At 40.3% G+C, this 25,771-nt stretch overlaps 1 protein-coding gene across 2 annotated transcripts in view; it reads right to left on the reverse strand.

Moving 5' to 3' along the window:
* CNKSR3 (CNKSR family member 3) overlaps window positions 1–25,771 on the reverse strand; it is a 99,290-nt gene that overhangs the window by 56,122 nt on the left and 17,397 nt on the right. The window contains exons 1-2 of one of the 2 annotated variants that reach the window (XM_043511224.1): window positions 9,826–9,890; window positions 1,292–1,455 (exon numbers count right to left, since the gene is read on the reverse strand). In XM_043511224.1, the coding sequence (XP_043367159.1) occupies window positions 1,292–1,455; window positions 9,826–9,889 (228 nt within the window). In that variant the 5' untranslated portion in view covers window position 9,890. Of the gene's footprint in view, window positions 1–1,291; window positions 1,456–9,825; window positions 9,891–25,771 lie in introns of those variants that run through there. The other variant, XM_038395776.2, reaches the window with a different exon arrangement.

The following is a 25,771-nucleotide window of genomic DNA, read 5'->3' on the forward strand; positions in this document are numbered from 1 at the left end:
CCTGACACACTATACCCCACCCCCACAGCATGAGTTATGTTTCAGTTCTTCTGTTAAGTGAAGATTAATGTTAAAAAATATCGATATACAAAAATATTTAGGAAAAAAGCCTTTGCTATTGTACAAATGTTTTGGCTGAAGTATTTGAACAAAATATTTATAAATTCTGTTGATGATGCACAGTTGCTTTGTTATAGGATATCCCGTTTGTCGGTTTAATCGAGTACAAATGATCTCTGTACCATCTTTCTGAAACAAGAATAGCACATTTCACATGGAATAAAAGCTCTGTCCATTTTAAGAAGAATACACTCAGTGCAGCAATTGTAACATAATGAACGGAATGTAGGCCAGTAATGGCAAAAGAATTACTGAGCATTCTTTCCCACCATTCTCAGTGATGTAATTGTATATATTTCTGGCTCTAGCTCATAGCATTACATCAAACACGTACTCAAAGTGTGTCCAAATCATGGCTTTTAAATAAACTATCTGTAACACTGTACCACCAATACAGACAGCCATTTATGCATTCATTCCAGAGCAGGTCTACATTTAAAACCCATACATACAATTATACAAAAGGGAAGGAGGGAAACAGCTGAAATTTCAGATACAATGATTTTTTTTTTAAATAGTCCTACCATCAAAATATTCCTTAAATCATTTTTAAAAGGTCTTTTTATAAATTATCTACAAGAGTACAGAGTTCTATAGTTTTGCTAGTTTATGGAAAAGAGATGTGGCTAGCCTAGTCCACTCTGTATCAACAATCATTAACATCTGCCATTTCCACAATGTCATTTTTTATGACGAATGCACTGTACTTGACAGTTATTTTCTCGGTAATGTGTACAGTGACAGGAACCACGTGATTTTACCTTAATGCCATTCAAATAACTTCATTCTTCAAATGTAACCCATAATTTAGTACAGGAGTTTTCAAACTGGGGGTTGGAACCCCTCAGCGGGTCGTGAAGTTATTACATGGGGGGGAGTCGTGAGCTGTCAGCCTCCACCCCAAACCCCACTTTGCATCCAGCATTTATAACGGTGTTAAATATATATGTAAAAAAAATTAATTTATAATGGGGGTCGCACTCAGGTTTGCTGTGTGAAAGGGATCACCAGTAAAAAACGTTTGAGAACCATGGATTTAGTATGTTAACAGGCGGGAAAAATATGCAAACACTTCTGAGTTGGCACTGATTTGAATTAAACAATCTGCTACCGTTTCATTTTCAACACAGTAAGTTTCTTAAACCACCTGTATGTTCACTGAATAACTGACCAGTGCACAGAGAAGATCCACCGCCTCCAGAACCAGTTCCTGGTGTCCAATTCGTGAGATACCCAACTCTTCAAGATCTTGATGTGAAATCTGTAACAGCTGTTCACCATTTATCTTCTCCCGTTCAAATTTGGGGACATACTGCTGCAGGCAATCATCCAAGCCTACCAAGAGCATGAAAAAGACAAGCCAATTAGAATTTTTGTTTTATTGTAAAAACAGCACAAAGAAATGCCGTCATCAATATATGTAGCATTAGATTATCAAGCAAACACCACCTTACATCAGGTTGCATATTGGTAAAAAAGGGAACAGGTGCACCCAGTAGTTTGGTCTGCAAAACAGACACATGCCTAACTTGGAACACGCTCTCAATTGAGTGCACGCTCTAGGAGTATGCCCAAGTAGATATACTCCCCTTAACTTCAGATTAGTGGAGGACTGCACTCCTAATTGGGATATTTTCAACTGGGGAACAAGGCCTGCTGCAACTGGTGTTCAGTCCACCCTGAATCGGTTATTAGGATTGACCCAAGACCCTTACAGAAGAACACAGCAAGTAACAATCTATACTATTTAGTAGCCAAGATAAGCGATGTGCTTTATAGGAAGCAAGAAAAATCAAGGCCCGTCATACTTTGAAAAAAGTCCAGTTTAAAAAACAGAAAAACACCACACCGAAGAGAAGGGAAGCAATATAAAGTCAAAGTAATCAAGATGTTTGACATGTCTCAATATTTCCATGATTTATAGGAGACAAAATTGCATTTACTATCATTCCCTCAATCATCTATTCCCCATTGCAAAAGTTGAAGGCCCAAAGTCAACATGAAATCTAGTTAGCTTTGTTTTTATATTTAAAAAGAAAATATTTAAAAAGTAGTTCCAGGTATGACGACACCTGCTCTCTGAGTTCCCTTGTTGATTTTTACAATTATAATTTTCCTAGTTTTGCAAAAAAAAAAAAATAAATAAATTCCATCTCTTGTTGCTACATGCAAGATCTTTAAAAACAGAGGAAACTGACTATGGACAAGGAACTAAATGAAAATCAACTATACATCGTGGAATCAAATGAAGAAAAAAAAAGTCTTCTCTAATGCCTTACAATTATAATACTCTTAGATGCTAGTCGTAAGAATAGAAGGTAAAAAAATATTCGAACAGAAGTGTTTTTAAAGTTCATGAGGTCCTCTTAATGTCCTTCTCCAATTTGTAGACATAATTAAACTGAATAAAGGAAAACAAATCACCCTGATTCAGTCAGCTTTATATAGATGCATTGGTGTGACTGACAAAATACACGGCTAGACACATGAGAACTACATATTTGAAATATAGCCCATATACATGACAATTGTATAATATCCAACATATACTGTAACGGTTGACAAGAATGTATCAATATGTTTTCAAGAGTTTAGTATTACTATTTATTTTTCCTTCTTCATGGAGATTGGAGTGGGGGTTCCACCAATGGAAACAGTAATAATATCCTGAACTAAAAGCAATGAGGAAAGATGAGTGTACTCAGTACTCTCATCAACTTGCCACAGGTGACAAAAAACCAGGTGTTCCAGACACATTGGCTTGCCACACCCATATCTGTGAGAAAACGAAAGATGACTTTGCAAGTCAAATGCAATGTGTTCATACAACAGCAGCAAAGTGTAAAGTGACTACTGCCATACAATTTCTAGCCACAGGATCCTTGCAGATTGCAAGCTCTTGTGGGCTGGAACTTGTTTAATGCAACTTGCTCTGATGGCACCCTACCAGCAATGAACAGCAGCAATAGGCACCTCTGGGATTAGGCAGTCTGTCCCCTTCCAAGAACTGTGCATGCTTAGTTGTTGTGATATGTCAAACCCTGAGTGGATATACCCACACGCATGACTATTGACATCTTTTTTTTTTAAAGCAAAATCAAGCTGTTTTGTGCTGCCAACTCCTGCATTAGTGCCCAGATGCAAGTTGGCTGAGCACAAATTTCCTAGTGCTCTGTCTCCTACTAAAATTGCAATCTATTTTGGCGAGTTCTTCAGGGTTCTGAAAATTGAGTCCAGTGTTTGCTTTCTCCCGTGTGTGCCAAATTCCCCTGTGGGGTATGCAAACTATTTTCCCAGAAAATCTGGCCTTCATTGTTTAAAATAGTCAAATCTAGATTTAAACAAATCTAAACCAAGGCTAATATACTGTACACATATTTGGCATTCCCCATTTTTAATGCTTGTCCTGTAGACCACCGTTTCCAATCACTTCCCATTTGAAGCCCATAGTTTCCATTACAAATTGTACAGACACCTCAAGCAACTAAATTTTACTTGGACTGCTAAAAAATTTTCTTCAAAATTTCTTGGACACAATATTCGTGTTCCTATCTGTCCTGGGTGCTGACCCAGTTTTCTTGACTGATTCTTTGGCCTTTTTTTTTTATTTTTAATATATAAATGAACTCTACACAAAGAGACACCAGACACATTAATGTGCACATCCCCATGAGAAATAGAATTGTGCCTTTCAGATTCTTGGGGCTTTTCCCTATTCACATTTTCCTCTTCTTGAATATATATCACCACTCAACATCTATTTCTGAAAATATGTATTTAAAAGAAAGATCCTGTGCTTTTCACAATAACTTTTAACAATACTTTCATGGTCACTACACGAGAATATTTGTAAACTGAAATAATGCTACCAAATTATATGGGTATTAATCCAAAACAATCAACCCCAAGGCACAAGGACTGTTCATGGAGGGAAACATGTTTAAGACCAAAGTCATGAAAAGGTAATAATTTTTTATGAAAAATCAGAAAACGAAGATCTTGAAACCCAAACACTTTTATAGCAAGTATTCACACCGATTTTTTTTCTTTTTTGCACTAAGCAACATGTGTGAGATTTTTTATATTTTAATTGAGATTGCAAGCAGATTTTCCATAGTGTGAATGAAATATTTATGTATGGTATATAAGCCAAGAGAGCTCATGTTCCCATAATAGGGCAAAATAAATTTCAGACAAACTCATGTAAATCTGGTTAACAAAAAAATTTGGAAAACATTTTCAAAAACAGCACTCAAATGCATCATGTGATGGGAATCCTGCTATCAGCAACATTCCATCTCCAACCATCTGAAATGTTCCAGATTCTATCAGCTTTATACATGTAGTTTGTGCAATACAGAGATTCTCTTATACACTTCATTTTTCTCCATTTGCAGAATCTAGATGCTTCAGAGAACTTGGATTTTCCAGAAAGCTTAGTTCTTCAGATACTTTTTAGATGCAGGGCACTTCAAAAGGAATACAGTATTCTATCTCCTGCTTCCCAGTTCAGTTTCAGCAGATTTACACAATGGACAGTAGCATCAAAGCTACACAGAATACATGCGGTTCTAGTAGGAAGGGCAAACCATTACCTGTACGGTATGTGGCAAGGAACTTTAAAAATAAATAAATAAATAAATAAATAAATAAAAAAGCTGGGAGCTTCTTGGGGCTCCCATTGGCTGTGAACGGTGAATTGCAGCCCCTGGAGCTGCAATGGGCTATGCCTGTAGAAAGTCAATATAAACAAAATGTCTCGCGGCCCGCCAGCAGATTACCCTGATGCGCCATATGCTGAAGGTTGCCGACCCTTGTTCTAGCATATCAGGCAGAATAAACAAACTTCTTTCAATGTCTGCTTTTGGCTGTACGTGTAAATTGCCTCACTGTCAGTCATGGTACAGTCATTATCTGATCCTAAGTATCACATTACAAAAAAGCCAGGAGAAAAAGAATCCATGATAGACTCTCTGCCGCATAAAAATAACTTTTATAAAACTCCAACGCCTTACATGGTCAAGTTTACTTATGGGCATATTAGCTCCTCCAAATTTTTGTCAGATCATTTAAGTAGGTCTTGGTGATGTAGACAAAGGTCTGGTGCCATATGATTAAGTCTGGGTTTACTGGCTGCTGACATTGCAGAGAAGAGCATGACCTGGTGTATGGGTTCTTTCTTCCAATCCCATCTCTGAATTACAGAGAGAGAGAGAGAGAGAGAGAAGGATTGCCAGTATTTGCCTGCTAGCTTGGCCACACCTAGGAGAATGCCTTCCTTCTCATTTCCTCATGCAAATCACAACAGGGATAGGAGAGGTATCCAATCTTCAGCTTCGCTAATGGACACCTACTGTCCCACTAGATCCCAGTGCACACCTTGTGCAACAATCGTTTTCATTGTATATGATGGATATTGTATTGTACATAAAAATATTTGACCTGAAAATACACCGGAACCTCGCTAGAACTCGAGATTTGGGATCCATGCACGGTACCACGTTATAGCGAGGACCACATTAAAATGAATTGCAATTCAAGTAATTAAATTTGGGATCCATGGCCGCTGCTGCATTATTTGCGAATTTGCGCTGTATAGACGCATGTTCTAGCGAGGGTCCAGTGTACTATTTATTAAAGTTTGCCCAGAAATTAAATCCATATAGTTCACATTCACCCATAACTCTTTTACAAGGTAAAACCAAAAGTTTTGTATATAAGAGGGTGGCCAAATTCACCGACCCTCTGAGCCGCGTGTGACAATCTTCAGAAATTCAAGAGCCAGAGCGCGCCTGCTGGGGGTCCAGCCCCATTGCAGCTGGAGCCCCAAGACCCCCCCCCCATCCCCACTGGGAAAAAGCCAGAAGCAACGTGGGGGGGGTCACATGCCTCCCCCAGATTTTTGTCAGGATTTGCTGGCCCCGCTTAGTTAAATGATGCCACTGGACCCCCTTCTTACACGGCAGCTGCTGGAGCCAGCAAGCTGGGAGCTGCGGCAGTGGGGAGAGGCCCCTCGCCATGGAGCTAAAGCACTGGCCCCTCCTTACAGCTGCCAGCTGTTTACCACTGTCTCTCCATGCAGAGCTAACACCTGGGAGCTGCAGGGAGGGGCCACTGAGGGTGGGGGAGGGGCTCAAGCTGTTGGGGGGGTGAACCTTTAAATTGTGCCCCCCCACCCCCACCACACACACTCAGCAGGCACCAGTCATCTCTGGCAGAAGCCCCTAGCCCCTCCACCCTGCTGCAGGGCAGAAGCCCTGAGTCTCCCCCTCCCCGCAGTCTGGTAAGTGAAGAACGGGGCGGAAGGGAATAGGCAACTTGGTACGTGGGGCTCCGCAAGCCGCACTTTAACTGTAAAACAGCTGCAAGCACCTTGTGGTTTGGCTACCCCTGATAAAACTTACCACCTTGACCAGCACCGGCATACTTGTCATTTTGAATTAATTGAATGGCTATCCCGACTGAATTAACTCTCGCCCCTTAGACTGCATCTATACCAAGCAGGTTTAGCCAACACAGTAGCAAGAATGCATGGGCCCTGTCTACACTGGTGCTCCAACCACTGCTACAACTGGTGGAGCAGCATCTGTGCTGGCGAAGCAGTTAGAGGCAGTCTTTCTGGATAGTATGCATTAGCAGGGCAATAGAGGGAAACTGCCATTCCTATGTCCCATGCTTTACCTATAGAACTGATTTACAGGTTTGATGATGCAGAGCCTTAGGCAAATATCAACTTTTTTGTTGTTGTAAAAAAGAAACTATTTACCCTTTTCATAGCTTTGTTATTTAAAAGAACTAAATACGTGGATATTTACCACCACAGAGGCATAAAATCCTTCCATAATCTCAAATAATTTATTAAAAAACAAAAAGGGCTAAAGGTTTAATATTGAACTGTAGCATGACAATTTAAATGAGAAAAATACAGCCACAGTTTCACACTCCAGTGAAAAAGGCTAGCAAACATCAGGCCCTGTAAATAATGCTACGAAAAACAGACAGGGATGAACTGCACAGCTGTTCATGCAGGTTTTAATCCAGGTTGCGATATAGACAGCAAGCAGCAATGCACTCAGATTTATAGATCTAGCTTGAAGCAGGATTTCTAACTGCAGAGTTTTCACCAACAAGACAAACATGTAATCATTAGAGGCAGACAGTATCAGAGCACAACATTGTACTGAGTGAAAGACATCCCATGGGAGAAATGATGATTTAAAGACCTGCGGCCCATTCCCAGGGAAATCTTGGCTAAAGCTCAACCAAAGTTCATTTTTAAAATTGCTCACTTTCAGAGAAATCTTAGACATAACAAAAGAAAGATCCAGAGCTCCGATAATGTTATCTTCAGCTAGAGTTATAAGTCATTGCCATTATTTTCCATAGGGATTTTTCTGTTATTTATGGCCTCATTTTAAGATTTAGAATTACAAGCAAAATAGAATTCTAAAACCTGGAAAGCTATATAAATAGAAAAATGAACTGTACCATCACATCAGTGTTTTTTAAAAAAAAAAAAAAAAAAGTAATGATGTAACTTAATTTGGCTTTAATCAGAATGACTTAATAAAAATATTTGGCATGAAGATCTGGATTAAGAGCCAACCATGAACCTTCATCACACCAGACACTGAAAAATAGGTTATAACGCCTCCACAAATGTAATAGTACAAGATCTAAAGTGCAGCTGTGTACGTTTGCAAGAAACCATTGGCTATACACTGAAAATATAAACATTGCTAGCAGAGAGATTCATTGTAGTACATACCCATATATTTCAAGGGCTTTCGAAGCCAAAAAAACCTGTCAATTGCATGCATCCTGCATAAAGATCATCCCCAATCATTATATCTGCACATGCTGGCTTGTTTTGGTTTTATTTAGCATGTGCATACACAGAGAAAGACATACATGCTTCCCAGTATGAGAAAGCAGGACTTCTAAAAGCCAGGCTATGCTATTCATCTTATTCCTCAGCCCAATCAGTTTAACATCTAATGTGGGTAACCTTTGGACTTGATCCAGGAATTATTGGGTGAAATGGCCTGTATTATTCAGAAGATCAGACTAGATGATAATAATGAACCCTTCTGGCCTTTAAAAAAAAAAACTATTAATCTGTATTACACACACTTATAAGACTGTATTTACCTGTTACAAGTTGTACACAGTGACACTGAAAGATGGCCAGAGTTACCTACATTAAATGGTCATTTTTCATGAGACAGGTCATTTGTTCACAATGCAACTTAGTCGCATAAAAGCCAACGAAGTGGCACTACGTATCATTGTAGTAGGAACATCAAGAGCATCAGACTTGTGCATTATGCAGGAAGAGAACCAAAGAAAACTCTACAAGTTGCTCAGTTCCTTCCCACCTCTCTCTCTCCCCCTCCTTTTGAGGTTTGAAGGTAGCTAGCAAGGGTAGCATAATCTTGGGGATATGCATGATTTCCCTCATTACAGTAATTACTTTAACACAAGTACAGACAAAACTGTCAAGGTTAGTTGAATAATATTAAGCACCTGAATGCACCATACTTTAGGTACCCATTATGTGGCCTGATTTTCAAAGCATTTGGTCACCCACCTATAGCCTTTGTCTCAGGAAAAGTGGATGCATTAGGTTGGGCTTAGTTAATACATGCTAACTAAAGTGACCTCACTTCAACCTTTTTCCTAGTGCAGATGTAGGAAAGTTTCGGTCAGAATTAACTAGCACATATTAACCGACTTAAAATTAGCCACTTTTCCTAGTCGAAACAAAACCACTGACTTCACCTTGAATAGCAGGTCACTTAAATAGCTTTAAGCACCATGGTCGAAACTGGCTCAGTGAGGTAGAAAAGATGAGCACACCCCTCTTTAAGGATTTACCGCTCAAACTTTAGTACCCAGACTCTTCTCTGAGATACTGAATACTCAACTTGTAAAAGGCAGAAGCACAGGAATTACAAACAAGGCCCACATCCAGGTCTCAAAGTGCTGGCAGCAGGATTTGCTGCTGGCAGCTCTTCAATGCTAACTCCTCACTAATTCCAACCTCCGCCAAAACCGTGGCTAATTGACTAGAGCAATGGTGCCCAAACTTTTCCTGTCGCACCCCTCCTCCCCAGTAATGCAATCTGTCCATGCCCCCCATCCACCCCACTCCACCCTCCATTACTGCACAGCAGGGGAACTTGGGCTGATGGCGGAGCTGGGAACTGAACCGGGGGAGGAGCTGGGGTTAAAGGTGGAACTGAGCTAGATGGCACTTCCTTCCCACCAACCCAGGCCCCACCACACGCCTCCCCTCCCCCCCAGTTTGGGGACCACTGGACTAGATAGAGTCAGAAGCAATATCTAGGCATGTAGTCACACACACGTACACAAACAAGTGCACATGACATGAGGAAAAAAAATGCAAGTGTTTGCATCAAGATTTAAATTTTACTGGAGGAGGAGGCGGCTTTCTGAATATACATTCTTGGGCTGAGTCACTTAACAGCCAGTTCTGGCATTTCTCTAATCTGCTACATATGGCTAAATCTTAACCTTTCCACACATTAACAAGTTTAGTTTAGCAAACTTAATAAATCGGATGAAAGCAAAGCATGTCCACATGTTCACAGCAGACACCTGGCATTTCTATTTTCAACAAAAACCACTTACAAAAGCTAACTTTCACCAAATGCATTCAATATACATTAAAATAAAGTATGCCTGCACTGCATAGACTGCCTGGGCTTGCCTCATAACCAACACCACAAAGCAGCATTGCTGACATGACTCTGTAGATTAAAAAACAAAAATAAAAAACAAAACCATATTTGTGGCAAGATACAATTCACCTGCATCCCTAACTAGTGTACAGAGTGAACGAGACAAAAATCAAATGAATGGGCACATATCCTAGCCCTAATAAGGCATTTCCAGACTTTTTATTTAATTGACATACAATACTGTTTAGATAGCCATGGGTGATGTAAACCCAACTGCAGCACTGTTGGTAATACCCAAACATTTCTCCACTGAAAGGGGGAAGGTGGGGTGGAGGCAGAGCTCAAGGGAAAGGGGAGACTATATCTTTTAAAGAAAAACATCTCTTTCCATTTTTTTTAACATATTTAAACACTACATTTAATTAAGTCATCATAACCAGTGCCACTGACATGGATATACTGCCATCAAGTCAAAAATGTGACCCAGATCTGGTTACATTCTGTATCTTTCCCCAGTTCATTATCATTGTATTTAACAATCCACTCGTTTCCCCAGAAAAACAAAAACAAGAACTATCCATATACACATTCATTACACCCTACAAAATTTTCTGTATGCTGAATACCAAGTTTAGGAGAAGAACTTGTTAACAGTTTCAGCCAAGCTCTTCCAACAGTAATCATCTGAAGTAATTGTTGTGATGTATCCTACTGTTTATCACAGCCTATTAGTGAAATCTGGCTGAACGAAAACACATGGCTGGAAAACTGTCCACAAATAAAATCGCTTTTAGCATGGTGACAGAACAATGATCAAAAGCAATTTTATGCATGTGTGTTTTAAAGGGGAGGCAAAACAGAAATCTTCTATTAAAAGATATGCCAGAAGTAATATAGATAACGCTTTTATAGATATATCTAACAAGACCTTACAGATTGTGCGATGACCAGCAACACCCAGTCAGAACAATTAGCAAAATCCTGCTTCGAGACTGGTAACAGATCTCTTAAGAAAAGTTGCATTGATTTAACTATGGCCTTGTCTACACAGAAAAATTATACAAGTTTAACTAAAGAAAATTTTAGTTAACTCAATGCAACTTGTGCATTTAAACTAAACCACATAGGAGCTCTCTCCAAACCCACAAAGCTCCTCAGTTTAATGTGGTATACAGACTGATTTTAACCTCAAAGGACCCTTCCAGTTTACCTTAAATACAAGGCACAGTCAACAAGGCTACAAGTCCCAGTGAACTACCTTTAGCATGGCTGAACATCAGCATGATCTTCTCTACTGGCTTCAGCAACATAATGCATGATCTTGATTAACTCCATTTGAGTTTTAGCTTTTTTACTCAATGAACCATTCAGTAACAGAGATCCCTTTTCATAGATCTCCTCCTACATCAGGACCGCAACCCTATTCTCCAAGTTTTTTTTTTTTATTTTGGAGACTGCCAGGAAGAACTCTGCTCCACAGAGGGCTTGAAAACTCAGTTATCCAGGAAGAAGAGAAGTTTTCCCCAACCGAGTGGGGTCAAAGAGCTACTGGATCCTACCCTAGCAGCTGGAAGCAGAAAACAGAAGCTTGTGCACAGGAATATAGTGGCATGAGTATCACTTCTGAGTTAAGGCTGAGTCTAGACTAGAAAAATAGCTTGCTTTTTAAGACATGTTAGTTAACACATTTTTAACTAAGTTTTAAACTGACAATTACCCCTAGTCTACAGAGAATTTTAAGGAAGTTTATGAAAAAAAATAGGGAGGCATTAGGGAGGTTGCTTGGAAATTGACCCCTCCCACTCCTGACTGTAGAGTGACTATCTGAGAGGAGGCAAGCCACGGGCTATGCTTTAAGTGCCCATATGGACCCTGCTGGTGCACTCTAAGTACCTACAGCACGTTAACATAGTCCAGGTAGGCTAGGCCAGTGAATCCAGGAGCACCTCAACTGATTCATAATTACCACAGCTTGCCTCTTACATCTCCTCACTGCACAGTCTGTGCATGTGCAACAAGGGCAGTGGGGAAAGAATGCCTGCCCCACCAGCTGTGGCGCTACTTGCTGTGTTCATCGGACACAAGCAGTAGTGAGCAACACCCATTTTTATACATATAAAAATGTGTGCATGCTTGCAAAATTTATAGATTTAAGCCTTAACTAGTCATGTCATAATTACACGTACAAATTGGGAGGATTATGTAAAGTTAGGGAGGGCTGGCATTTGAGTGTAGTGTAAAAAGGATGAGCAGTGTTTAAAAAGTGTCAATTGGTCATGGGCAACCCTAGACTCTTCCCCATGAAACAGGGATCTTTTCCAATATTGCAAATGGCAGCTCTGCCTAGCTACACTAGGGCTTTGTACAGGCACTACTATAGTGGAGGCTGGCCATTGATGGCTGTAACTGGGGATAGCCCCTGGTATAGACAAGGCCTTTGTTTCCCTTTTCATACCATTTAGGACTTCGTGGAGAGCGCATAGCATGCTTAACCACATGCGTTCTTCTGTGTAATATCTAGTAACAATTAGCTAAGGCAGAGAACACCAGTGGGAAAATCATTCATTTCTTTTGCAGGTAGGTGGCAGCAACACGAGGTCAGACCAAGTTGTTGCTTCCAACCTCAGGTTGAGCATTCTGGTCAGTCAACTCACCCAAGACCTTCTAAGCACATATGAGCAGCTCCTCCAGTTTCCCTCATCTGAACCAGGATTTTTGGATCTCCTGGGCTGCTGAACGTTCCAGGAAATTTACGAGGAATTTTCCTAGGCTATTCAGTGGTGCCGACTACCCCGACATCAGCTTAACGCTCCATGGACAAATAGTTAGTGCAGTAACAGTCACAATTTTTCTGAACTCTCCCTATAACCAAATTTCAAGTCCATCCCATATATATCCCTATATGTCAGAGTCCATTATACATTGCCCACGTTGTACAATATGAAGCCTAGCACCTTGTCACCGAGTGAACATTTCCCAGAATTCTAAGCAGTGGATCCACAACAATTGGGGACCATAGCAGCCACCAGTGCCAAGCAAGCAAGATCCAACAACACTGGAAAACATTCCCTCAGCCACCAGCAGTCACTGTCTCACAAAGAAATCTGTGAGAAGAGGTCACTGCAAATAGCAGATACAGAAGTTTTGGCTAAACTAAAACAACACAGAGAGAATTCAGTTTTCCTCAAATTTTGCCAGCTCACATAACCATACTAAATTCAACCTTTTCATACCACTCAGTTTTATCATATGCACAAGGCTCAAAAGAGAACTCTCCCCCCTTAAGAGCAGTTTTTAAATATTTCATCATTTCACTTTCAAAAATGAGCTCAAAACACTGTCCCTACTTAGAAAGGTTTCAGAGTGGTAGCCGTGTTAGTCTGTATCAGCAAAAACAACAAAGAGTACTTGTGGCACACTAAAGACTAACAAATTTATTTGGGCATAAGCTTTCGTGGGCTAGAACCCACTTCATCAGATGGAGTGAAAAATACAGTAAGCAGGTTTGTTCCTACTTAGAAAATTACTCCCATGGTTATGAAAACCAGAGCATTTTTTTTTAAATGGAAAACAAAGATTTCTACAAAACAAACAATAGGCTTTGATTTCCTGTAGTGACTATCACATTGAAGCCTTATCCGCAGTAAGAATGGTAGGCCCTGTAATTCGAGTGGTGGAAACTACACACAGAGCTCAGGCCTTTTTAATCTCTGTGTTACCACCATCACAAATGCTATTGACAGAGTAGTGCCCAATTCAAGCCTACACTTTGGACTACACCATTGTCGCCATCACCTGAGGTGAATGCTAGGTCATACAACTGTGTCATTCTTCAAGATAATATAAAAACAATTGGCTAGATATCAGATGCATGTTATGCACTATATACAATCATGCAGCCTCACACCTTAGATTCCCAAGTTACTGGGAGAATAGGTCAGTCAGGACACTGAAGTGGCATTCAGCCTGCCTTTAGCTTGCACTAAAGAGAGATGGAACATCATTTTTATACCTCATCATCAGAGTAGCTCTTCAAAAGAGCCCATCTCTCTCCCTGCTCCAAGTGCTTTGATTTTACACTGAAAAGGCAAAGAGCAAGTGACATTTAAAACAAGACATGCTAAGAGAGGCAATGAAAACCCATTTAGCACCACCCTCCCCTATTTTAATTCTCCTAGCTCATCTTATTGTGAAAGTAAAGCTCTTGTAGCCAAGCCCATAGTGATTTACTCATTTCAGAGTTACAGCGCAATAAAGGAGCCCCGGGTGCACTAGCTCACTACCCGTCCACACTGGCAAGGCACAGAGAGCACTCTGACTCCGTGGCTACAACATTGCTGGTACTCCACCTCAGGGAGTGGAATAACATTTGCTGCGCCCCCGCTGGAGTGCCGCGGCGCCAGTGTGAACGAGGTGTTGCATTACTGCCCTCTGATCTCCGGAAACGTCCCATAATCCCCTTAAGTTAAGTGGCGACTCTTGTCATTGTTTTGGAATTGCTCCAGGAATGCGGATATGCCCTTTTCTGCTCTGTTTTTATGCTCTGTTTCTGACAGCCAGCTGCTTATCTGCTCCAAGACAAAGCAAGCCATGAGTGCGAGTGTGAGTCAGGAATCTCCTGCTGTCTGAACTTACAACACAGCATGCTGACATGCTCTCAGCCCCCCCCAAAACCCACTCCCTCTCTCCCCACATACACACACACACACACACACCCTGCCACACTCCACCCCACCCCGCGCATTTGAAAACCAAGTTGCAGCCACTTGCATGCTGGGATAGCTGCCCACAATGCACCGCTCCCAATGCCACTGCAAGTGCCACAAATGTGTGGCCAGACTGCAGCGCTTTCCCTACTATGCTCTATGAAGGCTGGTTTAACTCAAAGCGCTCTACATCTGCAAGTGTAGCCATGCCCTACAAATACAGCCACAGACTGAAACACTAGCAGCAGGAAAGGGGTGAACCTTCCTATACAGCTTAATGGTATGTTCTCATCAAAACATACAGTTGTAACAATGCAAGTGTTAATACTACCTTTTAAAACAACCTTGTAACACCTAGTTTGAGTCATCACCATACTATTAATGCAAGGGAAGGCTTGCCATAGTTTTCAGTCAATGCATGCATCTCTCTCTCTCTCTCTCTCTCTCTCTCTCTCTCTCTCTCACACACACACAGTTGGTGTTTAGTCAGTTCCTTTGTCTCTCTGTATAGTCAGTCTGTTTTTCATCTGCTGAAGAAACCTTTATGCAAACAGGATTTTTTTTAATCTTTTTGGGTTTTTTTTTTTAAATGACATTACTTTAAAGGGGTGCTTTTTTAGAAACTGGAATTTTTTGTATAGTGATTTTAACATTTTAATTGGCAGTCTCTCTAAGACTTTGTGCAAACACAGAATTCTCAGTTACACACATGTACGAGGGGACACAGTATCCTATAAATGCTTGACAGGATAATCCCGGGGGTGGAGGGGTGGGGGGCACGGCAGGCATTGTGTATTTTTGTGGTATACAATACCAAGTACAATGAGGCCCTGATCCGGACTGGAGCCACTTGCCACTACTACAACCTCAGCGTTAAGTACGAATAATAGTTGTTCTGCTTATTCTAATGTTGCAGCAGTCACCAAAAGATCATCTATTAACTTAACAGAGACACGGTGGGGGAGGTAGTATCTTTTATTGGACCAACTTCTGTTGGTGGAAGAGAAGCTTTCTGTTAACTTAATCACTGAAGCAAGAGACAGCGTTTTAGTCGTTTTTTTCAAATCTGCTCTCCTCAGTCTGCTTGACTTGTAATTTAATACAGAACCATCTTTTAAGGGCCAATTATTGCTGGAAGCCCCTCCAGCTATTTAACTTTGAGGACATGGATAACTACCAATCAGAATATGGCTTAAGCAAACAGAAGTTTTTACATAGTCATGTTTACACATCTGTTAATAACATTAACAGAATTCTACATTTTCATATCTTAGCACTACAATGTTAGCGAAAGAGTAAGGAGGAGGAGGGGCAGCACTGCACTGCACAGAAGTAGTTCATCCCAAAGGTAAGAACCAGACAGAGCTAGCATAGGCCAATCAGCACTGAAAATGAGAAAGAGGTCTGGTACTTGGCCTAGTTTTCTATCCAATCCTCCATCCTCTACCTATTTCTAGAGTCACTTAAAAGAAAAAACTTGTTTCTCTTTCGGTTTCTTATACAATTGTTCTTCTAGTTGTTTAATGACTAGGGGTTTTTAGTGTCATTCATAATTTTCTATTTGATTTAGCCTTCTATTGGTGCTCAGAGGTCCTACATTGTCCATTAACAGTTATCCCAAAATACTGAGTTGCATGTACAGTCCTAAGCAGGAGTGTAACTTGAGGGGAGCAGTACCCCAGCACAATGTAAGAACTACTGCAGGTTATATAACGACGTTCTTTTTATTTATATTTATATTTATATATATATATATAAAAATAAATATAAAAAGATATACAATTCCATAAGAAATCCAATGCAGAGTGATCCTGGATCAAAAATAGCAAGACACAGGGAGAATGGAAGGTAGACAGGGTGGGAAAAGGAGAACTATGTTGCATGTTTACTATTCTAAACACTTATAGCTTTGTTAGTTCTCTTTTTGTAACAAGCCTAGCTGCCTTTAACTCTCCCTAACAAAACAGTATTGTACCTCTAACACATTTTCTAGGTTGAAAAACATGTTGCTAGAATGATCTATTAAGCTCTCTCCTTATCCCAATCTTTTATAGGAGTAATATTCACATTTATCACAGAGTGGTTTTATTAGTGCTACTAACTCAAAACAAGTAAAAGGCTATAAAATCCCTAGCAAAATTAGAGTGTTGGTTTTGGGGGTTTTAACCCTGCAAACTACACATCACTTTTTAAAAGGTTGCATCTGTTCTGGATAAAGTCTATATAAAACTAAAAGGCATGGAAACTTATGGTGACTGATGTATCCGCTAATCAAAATATATTAAGTTTGATCCAGAAATTTTGTGAGCTTTGTGAATTCAAATATGGAAAGATTTAATTTTGACAACAAACTCACAGACTGGAATGTTTTCCTCATTACCATTTGTCTCAGCTAAGCATTGGAGGACCTTATATTTTCAATCTACCCAAAAAGATGAAGAACCCAACGTAACTAAAATCTAGGATTTATTTTTGGATGGTCACCTGTACGTAGATGTGATCATATTAAATGTTTCCAGCCTATGGTCACATTTTCAGTGTTCCAAGTCGTGCAAAATTGCTCATCATGTCAAATGGCGCACATGTACCAATATAAACTCAAACTAGTACTTCGGTGCAAGCATATGCATTATTTTGGGAGAGAAGAATTTAAAACCAAATAGAACTTCAAGGTTAGAGGACTAAAGTCACTTTGACATTTAACAGGTTTCAAGACTCTGTTACCTCATATTTAGCACATGAATTATAGGATTATTGATTTTTATGTTATGATTTCTGGACACTGATCACTGAACAGCTTTGTTCTCCCATGCATTTACATGCCCTATAGTGGCCTTCTTTATATCAAGCCAATCTTTATTTGTGAGAGGTCAGGATTTCTAGGGATTTTTAGTGGCAGTTTTAAAGAGGAATATTTTTGCGAGACGCCAAACCAATAGCTCTGGAAAATGAAACCTCTACCTACCGAACAGCAACAAAGCAGCAGTAACATATGCATCCCCAAGCTAGAGAGTGTGCCACTAGGAGCATCATTCAGTCGCCATTCCCACTATATCCTTGGCCTCTCGTCTGGCAGGTTCAGTAAGGCTATCAGTTGTGATGCTGGTTTCTGCAAAGTGGATCCCATTCATTAGAAAGGTGACATAGTACTAACTGGTTTGATAGTTGTCGTCATAACAGCAACCACATAATAATGAATTTGGCCACTCCCAAATGGGGGATGATGAAAAAAAACTCAGTCCATACCAGGAGTTCCCAAACTAGGTTCACTCCATGAACCACTGCTGCTCCACAGAGCACTTGCTGGCCACATGGCATTCATCCTTCTTTGTTCTTTCTACACTGTCTGGGTTCTTCACTGCAAAGAGCTTTGAAAACAGCCAGGAGGCAGCCAAGCTTGTCCTAACTATGTAAGAGCAAAGAAGAGAAGGAACAGGAACTACTGCTTCAAGGACAGGAATGCCAGTAGAGAAGATAACTGGGCAGTTTATTCAATAGAACAGGGGGAAAAGATGAAAGCTCGACATCTAGAGGGAAGCTTGTGCATAGGGAAGAGGGTGAGGATAAGGACAAAAGGGAAGCATGTGAGGAGAAAGATGATTAGTAGACAGATGTATGCAGGAACAAGGTGGAACGACATTAAGAGCAAAAGTAGGCTGTGTAAGACTTTCAAAAATCATATGGCATTGAAGTTTGATAAAATGCATTACTTCCCTCATCTTATTTTTCCTCATTAGCAATTGATTTGATTGCCAGACATAGCATGATCAGGAATGGAAAAAGAAGCTGCCCACAAGACAAAATGAAAATTTGTCTAGCATATTGCCAGATCACTATCCATGTACAATCCCTCTAACTCATTGTTTTCTCTCTCAATGGAAATCCTACCTCTCCCACATCAAACAAGTATGAAATTTTCCCCCCATCCCAGAAGTTTACAATTTTAAGTTTAATGGAATTAGAATCAACCAAATACTTGTGAGTATGCAGGAATTAAATCTCTCCAATTACCATTTTTCCCTCTCTCAATTTCCACCCTGCACCTTCTTTGCATGTGTGAATTTAGTGCTTGTAAAAGACACTGGACTGACAGCCCAAGCAAACCTAAAGTCTTCTATTTACTCACATTCAGTGATGGCAGTGCATGCTTTACTATACTCTAACCCGAAGGGACCGATTCTAGGATAGAGAAGATAGGTCAGCTTCCAACCCATTCAAATCCTTCTCCGTTTACTCCTGGGGGAATTCTGTGCCAAAAAAATAAATTCTGTGCACAGTATTTTAAAATTCTGCATATTTTATTTGACAAAATAACACAATATAATCACTCTGGTTTCAAGTATTTCGGTAATTTATTTAAACTACAATACAATGGATGGAGAAAGGGAATGGGGATCAAACCCCTTGCCTAACGGTAATGTAGCTAGATTTGACCCTTTATTTCTAGTTATTAGTCAACAAATATATGCAGCTCTATGCTCAGTGTTACAATATAGGCAACTGAAGAGCAAGTGAGGGCTGGGGGATCAAACTCACAATTTATACTGGCTACTGACCATCTCCAGAAAGGTCAGTAGCAAACAGTTCAGAGAGTACATTTTGAGGGGAAATTTTTTCAGTCCAAAAATCTAGACCAGTTCTAATCACTAAAGCACTATAAGCATTTATAAGCCCATACTTTCTTTTACACCTGTTTTATACTCCTGGGGGAATTCACAAAGATAATGGGAATAATTCACTAAGCAGGCAGGCTGCTACATTCTGCTCTACCTGAGGGGACAGAGCCTGCCCCCCACTTAACTCCTCAGAAACACCCTGAAGCCCTGCCCCTCCACACTGAGCATGCTGCCTAGCAAGCGAGAGGGACAGAGTGTGTGTCTCTCTCTCACACACACCTGCCCAGCTCTCCCTATCCCCACCCCGGCGGTGATTTACATCTCTACCAGCTGCTCCAGGTGCCCAAACCAACATGCCTGCACTGCCAGGGAGGGGCACGTGACCGCTCTTGTAGCTTTCCTTTGCTTCTCTGTCAAAAGTCATTTTTCTGTGGAGAAGCAAAAAAAAAAAAAAAAAAAAAAAAATCTGCAGGGAACATGAATTTTGCGCATAAACGGCGATGCAAAATTCCCCCAGGAGTAACTGCTTTGCTGAGATGCCCAACAAGTGAGCAATTAATGACAACTGCGGCAATGGCTTTTGTGATATGAATACCCAGTCACGGACAAATGGACTGAAACTAACCAACCAATTCTAACTTAGGTCAGTCAGGAAGACATCTGTGACAGCTTCTAGTCATAGATTCTGCATCCTATTTACCCAGCCTCTAGCCATCTAGTTGCCCTTGCTTCCCAGTACTAATAGGAGAACTTTTACTCAAGAAGGAGTCATTAATTTCATTTAAGAAAAAAAGGGGAAAAAAAAAGAGATGAAGTGTGCAATTCAGTCGCTTACAGCGTCAATACTCTTTGGTATAAAAACATATGGGTTATTGAAACAAACAAACAAAAGTTCTCTTTGAAGCACGCTTCTGAGGGATTTACCTTCATGGCTGGTCAACTAATACTTTAATATTTTAGGCTCCACCTACACGGCCCAGAGAAATTAGGTCAACACCTTTCTTCCAGGAGGAGAGATGTTTATTGATACACATTGGCAAACGTAGCTAGGGACCTTGCTGACCTTTAAAATAAATAAATAAATAAATAGTAAGTTTATACAGATCAAGCCCAAAATTTATTTTGTTTTAAAACTATATTAGTATACTGTGCATTACTTGTTTGTATTTCTCATACATCAGGTTTGTGTGCTCAGTAACTTAATGTGGTTACTGCGGTGGAGCAAACCCTGCTCTAAGGCCTTCACCTAAAACATGCAATTAAGAGCTCCCTCTGTTCAAAAAAGAGTATGGATTTTTGCGGTTTAAGGAGTAGTTCATTAGTCACAACAGCTCCTTTTCCGAACTCCAATAATTAAGGTTCTGATGTCTTGTTCCCACAGTGGAAGCAGGAGGCAGTTTTGCAACATTTACTCTTGGCTCCCAAGAAGAAATGGGGCAATCTAGTTGATGCAACAAGGTCTATTACTTTGTGTATGCACAGATGAAAAAAAGTATACACGTGGAAATCCGCTATAGCTATTGTTACATCCATGAGCTAGTCAAAGAATAATACGCAGTAAGCCAAAAGCTGCTAAAAGTTGACAGATAACCAGCCTTTGAGATAGTAATCTAGGAGATTACTACAAAACGTCATGAAACATTTATGAGTAGCAAGCCTAGAATCTAGTTGTCACCAGATGTTTTGTTTATGCCCCTCCTATAAGGATCACTAGCTATCCACAGCTGCTAACCACTTAAATATGGCAGAGCAAGACTTATGAAAACAAAATTAAAATACTGTTTGAATTCCCAAATTAAAAACAAATTGTGGATACATTCCTTATGACAAAGAAACAAAGGTTTTCACTTACTAAGACCAGCATTCTGACTCCAGTGGAGGGTTATTATTTGTATTACCGTAATGCCTAGGAGTCCCAGTCATGAACCAAGACCCATTGTGCAAGGTGCTGTACAGACACAGAACAAGAAAATGGTACCTGTCCCAAAGAGGTTACTGTTTAAGGCTACGTCTACACTAGAAACTTCAAAGCACTGCCGCGGGAGCACTTCTGCAGCAGCGCTTTGAAGTGTGAGTGTGGTCATACACAAGAGAGCTCTCCCAGTGCTCCTGGTAATCCACCTCAACAAGGGGAATAGCTCCAAGCGCTGGGACAGGGCTCCCAGCACTCAGAGCCAGTCCAAACTAGTGCTTTAAAGCGCTCAAAATTGCTGTGCTCAGTGGGGTGATTTTTCACACCCCTGAGCCAGAAAGTTAGAGTGCTATAAAATGTAAGCATAGACAAAACCTAAGCAGAAGACAAGAGACAACAGGTGGAGGTAGACTGAGGAATACAAGGAAACAAAGGCAACATTGGTCAGCAACAAAGGCAGTGGTCTCAACACACCAGCAGCCTAACCATTGTCAAGTTATTTGTAGGCATCACAGCAGGAGAGTTTTAAGGAGATTTTTGGAGAATGAGTTAGTTTTGCAGCTATTTATAAGGCACTTCTCCCAAGCATGAGAGGCAGCACACAGCAGAAAGCACCAAGGACTTGTTAAAAAAAAAAAAATTAAAACAAGCGAGCAACAGTGGCTGATCAGACAAAGGAGTCAACATCTCAATAATGAAAGACAGATAAGGAGGAAGGGAATATGCTGTAAAAAGCCTTGAAAAATGGAGAAGTAGCTCCTGTTTGATGTGATAGAGAAGCGGAGCCAGGGATGCACGAAAGGGGTGACATGGTCAAAGCGATGGGCTAGGAAAATGATCTTTGCAGCAAAGTACGTTTTTCCTGCACAGGTGATATCACAAGCCCTATCTTAATTAGCACAGAAACCAGTCTTCAGTCATCCCACTACTACAGACTCTCTTGTTTTGCAAAACCTGGTTAAAACATGGTTCACAGTTTTCAGTTTAGTCTTGTGGCACAGATTGAACCAAACTGTGTTCCCAGATCATGCTAGAAACTTAAATCTCAGCAGGGAAGTAAGAGGAACTGAAGTGTTTGAGTATCAGAGGGATAGCCGTGTTAGTCTGGATCTGTAAAAGCGGCAAAGAGTCCTGTGGCACCTTATAGACTAACAGATTTATTGGAGCATAAGCTTTCATGGGTGAAGTGTTTGAGTATTTTGCTTTGAAGTGTATTTGCAGTTTTAAGTCTACACAGACACAATATGATTTTGGATATTGAAGTGTACTTTTATTTTAAGCATTTTAGCTTATTTTTAAAGACTGATCTTAAAAAGAAATAATGCCAAAGGGAAGCCATGAGTCTCTGTGCTGTGGAGTTTTGACAACTACCGTCCCTCTGTAGAATCCAAGTATGCACTCCAAAGCTATTTCTTCACAAACTTCCCTTTGGGACAGATTATGTAGATGCTCAATGCATGGAACAGCTATAGAACTGGACTTTTACAAATCATAAATAAATTATTGCCACAAGCAACTCCTTCCTTAGGGGTCCTGTGAAGCACAGAGCCCCCACTCTGCCCTCAACACAGAACAGATTATTCCAAGTTCATCTCTCTTCTGGGGGTTGTCTTTAGTGTTAATTTCAACAATGAAATAATCATCGGCCTAAATTTCCTCCTGAGTCAGGCTTGTTCCTAGGATTTCTCCCTGCAGGACCCCTCTGTCAAGCTCCCTAAATCCTCTGCAGCAGAGACAGACCTCAACTTCTGCCAAATATGAGATTTGACAAGAGCCACCTGCTACTGGTTCAACAAAAATTGTTCTGTAGCTGACTCCAAGCCCTCCATCAATATGCAAGGTTCTAGAACCTGCCATGCTGTTATCAGTCTATTTACATTTTACCATGCTGGAAAAGCATATTAAACCACACCACAACACTGCAATAGTTTATGTCGACAAAAGCAAAATGGCATGGTGCAATATGCTATATTGATAAGTTTGAGATGCTAAAACATGTAGTATGTGATGTTACACCTCATATTCTTAATAGAAATATGTTTATGATATGAATATGGCATAACTAGGATATACTTCATGCAAGATGGCTCATGTAAGGTATCACTGGAAAGGTTATGATTTACTGAATGTGATTACCCAATCCGTATGCATGTATCATTTCTGTATCTAAAAAGTTAGGAATATTGACTATGTAACAACTACAACTGTGTGTGTACTTGCAGAAACACCCACCAGACAGTAGGACAATAGAACTCTGAAGATACTAATCTCTCACCTTCTCAAGGTGCTTCCTGGGATGCTGCATTGACACTACAAGGTCAGGTGATAACATCACCTGATGAAAAATACCCCCTTGGATTCTGCTGGTATTTTCCCACTTTACGGGGGATAGGGATCAAACAAAGGATTTCCTCCTTTTCCTTTTTAAGGGCTGAGGAGGGGGCTGATCTGGACTCTCATCCATTGCCTATCCAAGAAGGATGACTGCTGAAAGCACCTGAAAGGAAAGGTAGGGGCGAGTCCAGACTGAGACAGCGGTCCAGTCTGTTTGAAGAAATAACTGGAATATTAAGCTACTGAAACTCTGAAACTTACCTAAAATAATATTTAGGGTGAGAAATTACATTTTGTAACCTGTTTCTTTGGTGAATCAAGCTTAGTTTGCGTGTTTTGTTTTATTTGCTTGATAATCTGCTTTGCTCTGTTTGCCATCCCTTATAATCTCTTAAAATCTGTCTTTTGTACTTAAACTTATTTCTTGTTTATAACATAACCCAGTTTGTGTAATCCATATCGGATATCGGGGGGGGGGAGGGAAAAAGCTGTACATCTCTCTCTTCACATCGAGGGAGAAGGTGAATTTTTATGCATTTGCGCTGTGCAGATCTTTCTAAACAGCGCAATACAATACATCTTTGGGTCTGCTCTCCAAGGGAGGTGGACACCTGAGTGCTGGAACAAGTCCCTTAAGTGGAGTCTTCCCAGAGCTGAACTCAGTGTCGGTGTCTTTCTGCAGCTGGGGTGTAGCCCTGCCCGTGTGTGCGCGCTAGAGAAGGCTTAAGAGCCTGGTTCATCAACATAGGGTAAAAGCGGCCCACGATGGCAGAACAGGCAAGCTCAATGATATCCCAGTACATCAGGAGGCACCTTAAAAGGGGGACAACCCCTCCCAGTGTGATTTAGCATTACAGCATTAGAAATTTGATTTACTAGAATACAGTGTTTGACTCTGAGATCAAACAAGATCCATACAAATCTTTCCTCGTTCCCATATTTTTATAGTTGCTTTAAAGAATTACCTACCTATCCTTTAATTATTCCATGTCATAAAGCCAAGGTGAGGTGCACACTGATTGTTACTTCCCAATATGGCCAAAGAACTTGCCTGCATACAAGCAGATGTGCAATGCTGTTAACTGTAAAAAAGTTGACTAGTAACATTGCGACTTCTATATGTTTAAAACACCAATTCACATCAAATATTTGGAAGCCTGGTCAATTTTATTTATGTGATCTGTATTTACTGTTGTACTCAAACATTCTGTAGCACCAGTTCACGCTTAAACATGTTATTTTGGCAACATTTATCATAGAGTATTTTTCTTTAGTGGTGTGTGTTCTAGAGTCAGTTCTGCCAAAGTTTGCAGAAAATAGTCACTCAAACACAAAAAGGCAATCTCAAAAGGGCCAATCCTGCAAGATGCCGAGCACCTCTTGGGAATGCTCTCAAGGTAAGCAGAGGTTTCAGAAGTTAGCAATTTTGTGGGAGAGCACAGCCTTATAAATTTAAGCAATTTATACCGAAGAGCAGAATTAATTTTGGTAAAGCTGCAACAGGTGTTTAGCAGAATTTACCAACTGTTAATAAGTCGTAATTTCAACACATTTAATCCTTGGAAACCTGACAATGATACTGACCAATAAGAATTTAGTTGAATGTACAACATATACAGATGGGTCTGAGACACATGGACAGTCCATTCATCATCCAGCATTTCCGGCACTAACCAAGTTCTATTAACTGAAGTATAACTAAGTTATCAGAAAAGTTCAGGATCTGGAAAGTAAATATTTATGTGAATGACTACTGAACAAAAGGCCCTGAGCACGTCAGGCATGTGACTTGTCTGTCAAGAGCTGGAATTCCTCTCCAATTAGACTGCCTTGGGATTTGTGTCAGTACAATTCTTACTGAACTAAAACCTCTGCCATAAAAAAAAAAAAAAGTTGCCAATGTTACTATAATCACTATCTGATGCTTAGATACCAAGTTGAGAAGAGCCTTAGAAATTAGAAATACAAGATTTGTACCTTTTAAAATAGGTGGATTAAGAATATAAGAGAGTGTTCTCTAACAGGATACATTTTAAAACTACTTTTTAAAGCATACAACTGAAGGTATTTCACTGACTATATGTTTTGATCATGTCCAGGGATAATCATGTTGCAACTAGTTCCACTTCTATGGCCAATTCTTTAGAACAGGCATGATTTTAGATACATCAGGGATTAAAATTAAACTCTGAAGGGGGTCCAAAGAATACCATTAAGGTGAAAAAGTATAAGTATACCATCCTTGAATCTATTCAGCAGCTGCTTTCCTGCCTTCTTACAGGCCAATTTGAGGTCTAACAATTAGTAATATTTCATCAGTCCTACGTGCAGTCAGGCTAAGTTTTTCCCACTCAACATTACCTGGTTGGCTTGGACAAA

Source organism: Dermochelys coriacea, chromosome 3, assembly GCF_009764565.3.
Source record: "Dermochelys coriacea isolate rDerCor1 chromosome 3, rDerCor1.pri.v4, whole genome shotgun sequence".
NCBI classification, from domain to species: Eukaryota; Metazoa; Chordata; order Testudines; family Dermochelyidae; genus Dermochelys; species Dermochelys coriacea.